General features: G+C 38.7%; 2 protein-coding genes across 4 annotated transcripts in view; one reads left to right on the top strand and one right to left on the bottom strand.

The window, feature by feature from the left end:
- Positions 1-5,801, bottom strand: part of LOC107757119 (decaprenyl-diphosphate synthase subunit 2-like) — a 36,138-nt gene extending 30,337 nt beyond the window's left edge. The window contains exons 1-2 of the mRNA XM_016574504.1: positions 5,272-5,801; positions 3,973-4,018 (exon numbers count right to left, since the gene is read on the bottom strand). Of these exons, the coding sequence (XP_016429990.1) occupies positions 3,973-4,018; positions 5,272-5,452 (227 nt within the window). The 5' untranslated portion in view covers positions 5,453-5,801. The remainder of the gene's footprint in view (positions 1-3,972; positions 4,019-5,271) is intronic.
- The window catches only part of LOC107757118 (sine oculis-binding protein homolog), a 57,276-nt gene that overhangs the window by 13,043 nt on the left and 32,066 nt on the right, over positions 1-12,167 (top strand). For all 3 annotated transcript variants that reach the window (XM_016574501.1, XM_016574503.1, XM_016574500.1), the window contains exon 2: positions 8,152-8,412. In XM_016574501.1, coding sequence (XP_016429987.1) covers positions 8,317-8,412 — 96 coding nt within the window. In that variant the 5' untranslated portion in view covers positions 8,152-8,316. The remainder of the gene's footprint in view (positions 1-8,151; positions 8,413-12,167) is intronic.

Below are 12,167 nucleotides of genomic sequence, written 5' to 3'. Positions count from 1 at the left end.
TATATATATATACACACTATATATAATTATATAATATATATTTATAATATATAATATTACATTTTTCACAGAATAATTTGGGTCTTTATACAAGAAATTATATAGATGCCTTTTAAATTTAGGATGGGGGTCCCTCGTATTTAGGGGCCGTGTGATATATTAAAAATTTAAAACCCCTGCCATAAAGGACCTCAGTGAGACCGTCACAGGGCTTTTGTATGAGTGTGGAGTGGACCTGTGAAGGTCTTCCCCTGACGTGTCAAAGACATCTCCGCAAGCTCGTACCGCAACCCCAAACTGCTCTGAACTTCGCTGAGGTCTGTGTTTTTTTTTTAAGAATGAACAGAAAGGCGACGCGAAACGTTAGCTGGCACTGCCCGACTCGCCAGCCTGCAATTGTGCGTATAAATATCTTTGGCGCGTCTTAGGATCTTAGGAGACGGCTGAATCTGCACTGACGCTGAGGGGAGAAGACAGGGTCCCCTCCCAAATGGACTGTCATATCAGATTTAGGTGTATAGGTTATTACACCCTTGGGCTACTGTTTCCAGCACTGTCGTCTGGATGGGCCAGATTGGGTTCCCGAACTCTCTCTCTCTCCCTCTAAAACCAAACGCACACAAACACTCAGTCTTTATTTCCTCAAACTTTCTGTATGTCATTCAGTTGGACAGCACTCAGGTGGAAAAAAAGTTCAAGGGTTAGTTCACCCAGAAATCAAAATTCCACCATTACACCCTCATGTCTTTCCAAACCTGTATGACCATATTTTTTCTGTGGAACATAAAACAAGATGTTTATGTGTTTTTGTCCATACAATGGAAGCCAACGGTCAACAAAACTGTTTGGTTACCAACTTCAAAATTTCTTATTTTGTGTTCCACAGAAGAAATGAAGTCATACAGGTATGATATAAGTGTGAGTAAATGATGACAGAATTTTCATTTTTTGGCAAACTATAACTTTCAGCATGCTCAGTTTTACAAGGGATTTTCTTGTTTTTATTTTATTAGAAACAAACTTGATCCACAGTATCACAGAGTGGGCTGTCTGTCTCAAAGTTGCACAAAATCAGACTGGAACTGCAAATGGCAGCCACTGGGGGGAGACAGCTTTAATTTGGCCATTTAATTTGGCTACTTGAGTGACTTCTTAGTACTCTGCTTCCAGGGTCAATCTCCTTGGAGTAGCCTAGGGGTTAAGTGCTGTACTCAAGTGAATTCAATAACTCTCCCATTTCTAAATCACCCCCATAACCGGAACTGAGCCTGTGACTTTGTTCACCTGTAGACCTAGGAGATCACAAAAGTCCTATTTATTAACCCTTGCAAGCTCAATGAACGTGCTTTAACTGGGCTAGCCTGAAAAATACAATTTGTACAAGAACTGTCATTTCAATTTCATTCTTTCACTATTCATTAACCTACAGTACTTAAAAAAGAAGGTGCATGGGGGTGTCACCAAGATGTTCCGACTTGCAGAAAATACACTTTTGCTCCATTAAAACAGCTTTACATGTAGGACTATAATGAGAGACTACAAGAAACCATCAACCCTCCTGTTGATTTATAGAAATGACTTGACTTGTATTGCTTCTCAATTAACAAACTGAACAGGTCGGAACTGCAGATTTCCCAGAGGTTCCTGCAGGGTATAAACTAATGAAGCCTATAAAATCTTTTAATTTACCTCTGAGAGCCACTTATGTTAATGACCTGCACCTTTAACCACTATATGTAGTTGTTTGTCCATATTAAACATGAATCGTGAATATTAATCAGTTTTTGTTAGAACTGATTGGCTGAAGTGCAGATGATAGTATATTGGCTCTAGTTGGGAAGTTAGTTAAGCAATGCTATTATGCTGAAGGCTTGGTTTCATTAACATTAATTGGGTCACATGCTAGACCATTCTAAGGAGGTTACCAAGCAACATCAGTGTGACCTCATCAATATTCATGAACTAACTCTTATCCATATAAAGTGTTCGTAAATTGGCCCCATGAATGCTAGATGTACATGTTGGTTATGGGAAGTCCAATTTATTTCCTTGAACTGGTTCATTCTAACAAAAAAATTATTTTATGTCATTACATGGTCGCTGACACTGGTGTGGCGTATTTACGTGCTCTAAAAACTTTCCATTTAAGTTAATCATAATTTTTTGTGTCCCATTTCTGTTTATTGCAGTTTTTTGTTATGTGCATTTACAGTAAGGCGCATTAAAATGAATATCTTACCTGAAAAAGTTTAATTTGCATGTTGATAAAACTGACAAAGACTCAATCCAAAATACAGATTAAAAGTTTGGGGTGTTTTTTTTTTTGTTTTTTTTTTAAAGAAGTCTCTTGCTCACCAAGGCTGCATTTATTTGGTTAAAATGGTTAAAAATACAATTAAATAGTAGTATTGTCAGATATTATTAAAATATTATTTTAATGGAGTTTAAAACAACTGTTTTCTATTAAATTTCACAAATCACGTTTTCAGGGGAGCCCATGTCTTATTAAGGGGAGCCGAGCTCCCCCTAGCTCCCCCGTAGTTCGCACCCTGCTCTCATCATCATAGATATAATGGCACTTCTAACAACTTTTCATTTCAGGATCGATGAAACTCTCCTCCTTCTGTTAGGACTTCCAGAGAATTGCCAGATCATTCCACACCCACTTCATGCTGTCTCTGGGTTTTTGATATCAGACTAGGCTATCTGGTGCATAAACCAGGAACCAAACCAGCCTTAGAAATTGTTTCTTGAGTAGTATTACATCTCTGATATGCCAGCCGCTCCTCTACCTTATTCTGTTCAAAACTTCATGTTTAGCATAAAGTTCTGCTCATTTGTCAACAAACACCTCCACAGGTTAAAAAAATGGATGTTTACTGCATCTACAAATCCTCCACCCAGTCTTTCTAATGGCACTCAATAAAATTATACCAACGCCTAAATAATCAACCACCTACTACATGATTCCTGCAGCTCTGCTTTTTGGGTATCCACATTCAATTCACCTGTCGTTCTTTATTTGCTGCAGTACAGTGGTTGCTCACTGCTTCATTTGTCTTTTCGATCTAATCTTTGTCATTCTTTCAATTGTTGTCACTTATGATTACTTAACAAATTAAAGCTGTAATCATCACGTAATTAGGAGGTCTGTTGTGCTCCATAAAATAATTTAATCAAACCAAAACTTCACAAGTCAAGTCAAGTCAAGTCACCTTTATTTATATAGCACTTTTAACAATACAGATTGTGTCAAAGCAACTGAACAGCATTAATTAGGAAAATAGTGTGTCAATAATGCAAAATGACAATAGTAAACACTAATTTTTCAGTTAAAGGCAGTTCATCATTTCTCTTCTGCTCACCAAGGCTGCATTTATTTGGTTAAAATGGTTAAAAATACAATTAAATAGTAGTATTGTCAGATATTATTAAAATATTATTTTAATGGAGTTTAAAACAACTGTTTTCTATTTGAATATCTGTTAAAATGTAATTTATTGCTGTGATCAAAGTTGAATTTTCAGCATCATTACTCCAGTCTTCAGTGTCACATGATCCTTCAGAAATCATTCTGATATGCTGATTTGGTGCTCAAATATTTTTTATTATTGCACGTTGCAATGAAATGCTATTTATTACAACTCTGTTTAATATGGGTGCTGATAAAACTGTCGAAATTTGTAACATGTATTTGTAATAATCGGCTTTTAAAGTAACTAAAGTTTCACCCAATCGGTCAAATCCTCGTTCACTCCAAATTAGCTCTACTCATCGGTTCGCGGTTTATTGAGTAAAAGGACTCAAGAACCGATTGATTCGTGGCTGATTCGTGATCGAATCGTTCAGACTGTATTTGTGAACCAGTTCGTCAGACTCATTCAAAAATCCGACTCAAAAGAAGGAATTTCTACAAGAATCATACCTAACGATAGCTGCCTGGTGGCCAGAAGAAAGACATAAATGTAGTACCTGGCGGTGTTGAGCAGAGGGTGTTTCGTTCCCACCAGCTTCCTTAATATTAGCGTAGATGCCATTCTTCTAACGATGTAGCAAGTACATCGGGTGTTATGGGAAGTGTTCCCGGTTCCGGTTGACCTAATTAATGCAGCCTAAAAATCCTTTAACGGATTTGAATATTAGAAGCGTATTAGTGTGTTATGTGTAAGCAAGCAACATTTGTCTTTCTATAGAGTTGTCTTCAATAAGACTGGAGGTAACCAAGACAGCAAGCTATTGTGGTATGTTTGAAAGTTCCTGTTCACCCATAGTATCTAGTTTGTGGTATAATGGTAAACCTCAGTGCATAAAGAGGAAATCATGGGAAAAACATCACAGACAGTAAGCCAGTTACTAAAGAACATATAGAATGTTTGGCTTTTATATGTGAATTGAAACCTCATGCTTGATATGGACAACAGAATTTCTGTCATATGCCTATTTAATTAAAGAGCGGTTGTCTTAATTTAAAGAAGCATACAATTCATCCAAAGTAAAATTAAAATTGTCTGGTTATTAAACAACTGAAAGCAATCTGCACTGGAACCCCACTTGTGTGCACTTTTCAAATGGTCGTTTTGTAATAATAATAATAATACATAATACAATAATAAAGTTTTGTACTTTTTGAATTCCTGAAATTATTGTGCAGAGGCAGGATTGTCACCCAGTTGGCGGCTGTTGTGTGTTTCAAAGGAGAGCTGTATTTTGCATAGACTCTGCGGGTGTACCGAGTCCCATCTAAATATAATACGAGGTGAGTTTCTGAATTAAGTTGCGGTGCGTATGTGAAACCAATAGATGATGTTACGGCGGATGAGACTGTTCACACACAACGGCATTTCAGAGAGAATATTGCATTTTCAAAGCTTCATCTGCCCCTGCGATTGTAAAACGAATGTTTATTTTTCATGAACCAGTGACAGATTCGGCATCCAGCTGTTTTACATCTACTTTTAATTCCTTTTGTAATACTTCCCTCTTGTAGAAATCCCATAAGTATCTTTTTGAAATGGAGACACACTAACACACGCATTCTCACACACACACACTTCAGAGGATACAATACACACACAATATAAACAAGCAGGGATTACAATGAGAACAGAAAAGGCTGATGTTTTCTCATGACCACACTTTTTCCACCAGGCATTTCCCAAGAGATGTAAATTCCATCCTCTAATCTTATTTGTCATTGCATATTAGAGCCTTACTTGTGTTTACAAACCATATTCCTCTGCACTTGATACACAAGGCTAAGAGCTATAGAAACATGCATGGCCACATTGCTGAGCTCGTCACTGAGTAAACAGCGTAAACTCATGAATGAAGTTGGATATCCTACGATCTTCTCAGCATCAGACACCACCTTAGTCCAGTTTGAGGTAGACGGGTTGAAGAAAATACCCAGATGCCTCCGTCCAATGTAAGAGAGCCGTGACCTCCAAGCCATTTTAAAATCAAATAAAACGAATAGACCGGTTACGTAAATGTATGAATGTTCATTGGTACTTTCAGATAAGTTCACATCAGAGATCTGACAAGCTCTTTCACTTATTTTTAGTGTCAAACCCGGCAGCCTCTGTCCTCCTCAATGTCACCTCCTTAGGGAAGAAAGCATCCTCTTCTACACAGAAGACTTCTTCGCGTCTCCTCCGCTGATCAAGCGATGGCCCTTAGTTAATGCACGTACACTGGTCCAAACCGATAGTCCGTGCTGGTTTCTGAGTGTCCAGTTCTACAGCATTAAACTCTCACGTTTTGACAGCTGCACCGGTCGCCATCTTTTATGAATCAGTTTACGGCCCGTCGTAAAGACCGCACGATTAACCCTTTCGTCACCAAAACCCTCTTTATCAAAACTACTAAACTAGAGGAAATGTGGAAAAAAATGTATCTTTTAAATTTCATAAATACATTTATTTTATTTCTGCTTTTTTCCTTCGATTAGAACAGTATATGTTTGTACTCAACACCAATAGTTTTTTTTCTTGACACAGTCACAGTCAACATTCCCATGTTGGTATCTGCCAAATTTGGATTGTGTGACTTAAATTTGCACCAAAATATTGCTAAATACTTTGATTACACTCACAGCCTTTGATAACAAAAATAAAAATCATGGGGTTTCTCATCCCTTTTAAGGTTGATAAGCCATCCAAAACGTGTGATTATATGGTTGGTTGCATGCTATTATTTGCATTTACCATTATTTCTAGTCTGTTGTGCACGACCCTATTAGAACAGACCTGCAACCCATTTTTTGGGTTGTGATCCACCGGTTGAGAAACACTGCTCTGCATTGCATGTAGTAGTGTGATTATTCTGGATTTGTGATAATCCCCATACTGAGATCACGCCAGCCAAATGAATCCCATGGGATAACAATGTTGACTTCAGCTGTATCAACTCTTAAAAGCCAGGAGGGAATTTCACTTAAGCACAAGAACCTTAATGATGTCAAAAGTTACTTTTTACACAACTTGAATTGTGTAATTGATGGACAATGTTTTTATTTTGACACTGCAGCCTTTGTTGGGAAATTCACATTTTCGTTCAAACCTATCACAGATGGTGACACTCTTGTATGGCCACAATGTTACCACTCAGAAGTTACTTTTCAGGGTTACTGTGTTTGAAGCAGAAAGGAGTTGACACTGTTTTTCATTACACATTTCATATTGAAAAAGTTTTTACGATTATCTAGTTTACTTCAACTGAACTCAACTATGGGCTTGCATGAGGTTAACATATTAAGAATTAGCCCAGTTCACTCTGTTAAACTGATGCCTTGGGACAAACTAGTAAATTTGTGCTGCTAGTATCAAGAGGGGTAACAGTATCCCTGCTAGAATGTAACTGTTTATCATGGACTAATGTTCGGCAGGGGCTGCCAGAGCTGTGTGTGCTAAACAATGCACTCATTCAGGCCGTCGCGCATCTGCTAGTGATCTGGGACGGGACGTCGATACGCTCTCAAGGGCGACGGCCTCTGGTCTGATCCAGAGGAGTTCTTGTGCCATCCTACCCTACATGTACCATGCTTGAGAGCCAATTAACCAGTGGGCTGGAGATGGAGAAAACGAGAAGGATGCAAACAAAGAGTAATTTATTGAGGGTTAAACATACAAATTATTCTTTCTTACAACAAGGCACAAAAACCAGTCTATGTGACTTTCATCTCCATCTTTACAGTGCATTAACTCTTTCTGTCCAGACTTTTAGGCTCCATCTTCCTCACAGAACCTCAGGTTTGATTCACGGAGAGCAGCCTTATATTATATCTACTGGGATTTACTTTTTGTCAATTGTCACTCAGAAATTGCTAGCTAATTTCACAAATGATTACAAAGAAATGAGAAGTAACAATGATAAAACATAGTATTTTCTTGTAAAACATACTTTATACAGTGCATTTTTCTTAATGTTTTTTTTTAAAGTCTGATTTAAGAACTTTTTGTTCATTTATCTCATGCTGCAGTACAGATCTATGAAATGTTTTTGTGTGAGAGTGAGAGTTTGAAAAAATACCCTAGACAATCTAAATTAAGAGCTTTTTTGGGACACAATTTTAGTGGGACACTCATTAAATTTTAGTATGACTTATATCATATAGGCATACATCTCTTTAATTTATTTGTAACACATAGTCTTTGTCACTCATTCACTCACACACACACACCTTCAGAGTGGGTTTTAATTACCTGCAGATATCTGTCTCATAAACACTAACACCCATTATGATAATTCCACCCATTCAAATATGTTTAATTAAAAGGGAATTATTAGGACCCCTTGACTGTTTTATTTTCATTAATAGTCTCGTATGACAATATCAAGCACCCCCTGCGGAGTGCTGATAACGCGCGCGGTGTGAACGATAACACATCAGACAACGGCACCTATTCACTCCTATCGCGCGACAACCTCCGAGTCCTGCGTGAAAACCGATCTGTGGAAAATTGGGGAGGAAATAGCCTTCCCGGGATCAGCGTGGCCGTATAGAGTTACGGTGGAGGCCCCTCCCCCTGTCTGGCTCGCTCTTTTTTCTCAACCTCTCGGTTGGCTTTCGGAGAGGGCTCGATCCTGCTCAGGCTCAGACCGCTGAGAAACAGCAGGCAGAAGATGGCTGACTCGACCGGGCACGGTGAGCCCGCAACAGCAGCAGCAGCACCAGCAGCAGCATCAACTTCACTGGGGCTTCTCGCGCGCCTGCCATTCGCTGCCACTCCGCAACTCTGAACCGGCCCCGCCACGTTCCCTGCCGTGCGCCCGCGGGGTTATACCCCCAAATATTGACAGAGATTTAAAGAAAACATGGCTGAGATGGAGAAAGAGGGAAGACCTCCGGAAAACAAGAGGAGCAGAAAGCCAGCTCACCCCGTGAAGAGGGAAATTAACGCAGAGATGAAGGTAGGTTGTGCGTGCGCTCTCTCTCACTGGCGCCCATAAAGGCTTGTCAATTTGGGATGCGTTGAGCGCACCGCCGCTCCGCCCTCGGACTGAATATAGAGAACCGATTCATTCAAGCTCTGTGTGTTTGGGGTTAATCAGCTAACTTTGATTTTTTTTTTCTGGGTTGCAGAACAGGTCGGCATTGAGCTTAATTTACACACCTTCCAAACCACTCTAGTCTTGCTTTCCAGTGCTTGAGATGATCTGTTTTGTTTTTATTGCGTTATGGATTTTATTTAAACACATATTTATATGCGTTTCTATCCCATATGCGCGTAAAGTATAAAATGTCCACAGTCACATCACGAGATGGTTTAGAGTGAAATCCCCTTGTTGGCTCCACTGTAGTTGATGGAAAATCCAGTGCGTCAGTCTCTGCGTCAAACTGCTGCGTTACTACTACTACTAGCGCGTTACTATCGCTCTGCTAAACAACACAGAAGCATCAGAATAGAGTAAAACTCAATAAGGAAAGCATGTTGGAAGGGTCCAGCTGTCCAGCTGTTCTCTGATGGGAAGCGCTGGTACCTCCAGATGTTCGTCTGTTCAACACTGAGCGCTGTCTGCTCATGACAAATGCACATTTAAAAAGCCCTTTCGAGGTATTTGGTGTATGCAGTAGTTTCGTTTATTCAAGAGCAAGGAGATTCTTTTACTTTTTTGTTCTGTTTGAGGAAAGCCATGCGTTAGTATGTTTTGAAGGCGCACGCAGGCGCTTTGTCTCCTGGTTTTGTGGTGCTCATTGTCTGAAGCGTTTGCATCAGCTGCCATGCAGCCTAATGTTTTGGAAACGCCAGAATTTATCTGTGCTCTTTATCAGATCAAGTTACATTTATTCTGATAGCAAAATCGTGGTTTACAGGGACGCATTTCATTATTGTTATTATTAATTTGATAACGTGTTTAGGTCACTGTAAACGCGTGTGTGGCTTTGGTGAATTTGCTCCGTTCGCTTTCTTTCGTGTCAGTGATTATTTGACGGAACCTGCATGAGGCTCACCGGTCCGCCAGGGCTCTAAATTTGACAGATATTGATCGACCTGTAGCGGAGATACACGCGTGCGTCTCCCCAGTCGCCTTAAACACCACCGATCTTTCAGTTTGACATAACTCTCACACACACACACACACACACACACACACATAAGAGAGGGATGCAATGCTGCCCTTGCAGAAACTGACTTATTCTGGGGTGTGAATTATTGGGGGTTTGAGGGGCCTGAACCCTCTTAATTATTCAGTCATTATATTATGTTAGTTATTGTTAGTTATGTTTAGTGTTTTATTTACAATCATCATACTTTTTTTAGTCATGAATATGGAAGTTTCATTCAGGTTATTCTGTTTGACTTCACATAACCTTGCATTTTCATTTAAAAAAAAAAAGACATCAGGGTCTACCGACTATAGAGGTCCTCACTGTGATATCATTTCCTGTTTATGTCAAATGACAACAAAACCGCTGCATGGATGTTGGTTACATCACTGATTTTGATTTGGCTGACAAAATACTTTTCAAATATTACTTAATAAAACAAAACCACTTTTTAAAATAGAAATGATAATAAAAAAATGAATGAAAATTTTGTTTCAAGAATTTCAGCCTTTTCATGACACCTTTTTCATTTTTGCAGTCTCCTGACCATTACACCACTTAGATGTTTTTGAACATTAAAATTCATTTTAATTTAGAACTTGAAAAATATTCATCATCATCAAAAGTTTATTATCCGTGTGAATATTACTTGCAATTGTAATCAATTTTGAGTTTTGAGGAAGTTTTTCCCTCTGTCTGCAGCTTGTTTTATCAATGAATTGACATGAAAATACATCTCTGCCTATGTAACAAGTTTACATTGTCTTTCACACTGCTGACCTTTCCTTTAATAAGGAATCAATTTGTGTACAGTCAGTTTATGACAGAAAGGGATTGGAACAAATACCTTGCTTCTCAAATGGTGTAAATCTTCCATTTGCTGAAATCATTTTTTGCTTGTTTTCCATTAGGTAATTTCCCTTCTCTTACTAAAAGTAGAACAAATAAAAGCTTGAACAATGGGTGCTATTAAAAGCATTATCAAATATATACATGATAAGTTAAAAAGATTTGGCATTCTGTCAGCTTATGGAGAGCTTGTGGATGAAACTCAACCCAAGCTATAATATACCCTTTTGGGTTACTAAATAGGAGATTAAAATATGGCAAGAATAAAGGTGGAGTTGGGCAGATGAAGGATGCTGGAAGAACTGTCACCTGAGTGAGGTAGGCTGCGACTTATACAACTCATTATAAAGACTGCTTATACATAACAGCTTGTGCACTGCTCGTCTTTAATCTGTTGAATTTAGTGCCCAATTCAGCGATTTCTCAGAATACTTTAAGTCTGTCACACAATGTTTAGTCTTTATTTTCTTCTGTAATTTACTATGCTCATCTCCAAAGGTCTGTGGTGAGGGTTGGCCTTGTTAGGGGTGTTGTGTGCATACCAGTCAGGCACAAGTCTGTCATTTTATCCATAGAGTTGTCATTTTTCCACAGGGCTGTGGATGAAGCTGACCTCTGCCCTGCTTTTGACACATTTTAACCCACCCAACTATTTTAGGGCAAACTCTCCAGACAGCATCCAGCAGCAATTCACCTTGGGATTAATTTTTTATATAATATATAAATATAATATATATTTATATATATATTCATCTTACAGACAACCTATAACACGCATGATAAATAAAATTACACTTATATAAGAGATCGCATTGTATTTACATATATACACATAATATTGCACACATCATTTACTGTAACAAAAAAGACAACATACTAAATACACCATAATAAAACATTGCCGCTGATCAGGCACCACCTTCTTTGGTAACAACAGCAAATTAGCTGAGCATGCTGGGTAATCGGTGGTAGGCTACTACAGTTTACACACAAATTAATTCTGTGGTTTATCTTTTTTGTCATTTATAGTGTACCAGCCCACTATAGTCCACCCTTAAACCAGCAGTGTACTATAGTGGACTAAGGCAGAGCATTTCACTCTGATATGCTGATATGCTTCATCATGGGAACTTTTCAAATAATTGACAGATGAGGATTATAATTGCCTCAGCTATCCTGAAGCGCACAGGTGTTTTTCACAGACAACCACCCACATCAAATCTTCTCACCCTGCAATCTCTCTGATAGGATTCCACACATTAAATGCCTCTTTCCAAAAATGAATAATGAAGAGTATTTTAAAGCAGTTATGTGATGAAGTGTGAGATTGACTGTGATCTTATACACTAATACTTGTCATATGTCAAGCCAACCGAATAATTAAATGTTCTGTTTTAGGGGTCATCCGATGCTACATGCACTTTTACAAGTTGTTTGAACTGAAATGTGTGTTGGCAGTGTGTGTACACAACCACCCTATAATGATAATAAAAATCCATCCAGTGTTTTTTTTAATCTACTAAAATCTTTACCCCTTTCTCAAATCGAGCCGATCTCAGATAATTTCCCACAATAGTATGATTGACTGTAGCGTTTCAGCACAGACTGGACTGGTGTTTTACCTTAGACCCGCCCTGAGTGAGCTGTCATCAGTCCTCTATTGTTTCACCGCCGGAGCAGATGTAGACACTAGACAAGAATGACTCCTAAGCGATTGAGGTGTTCTGTTGTTGGATGTAATAATGAACATAGCAGTCGCCATTTACTC

Source organism: Sinocyclocheilus rhinocerous, unplaced genomic scaffold (assembly GCF_001515625.1).
Source record: "Sinocyclocheilus rhinocerous isolate Xijiao unplaced genomic scaffold, SAMN03320098_v1.1 scaffold503, whole genome shotgun sequence".
NCBI lineage: Eukaryota > Metazoa > Chordata > Actinopteri > Cypriniformes > Cyprinidae > Sinocyclocheilus > Sinocyclocheilus rhinocerous.
This window is presented reverse-complemented; position numbering and strand designations above follow the sequence as displayed.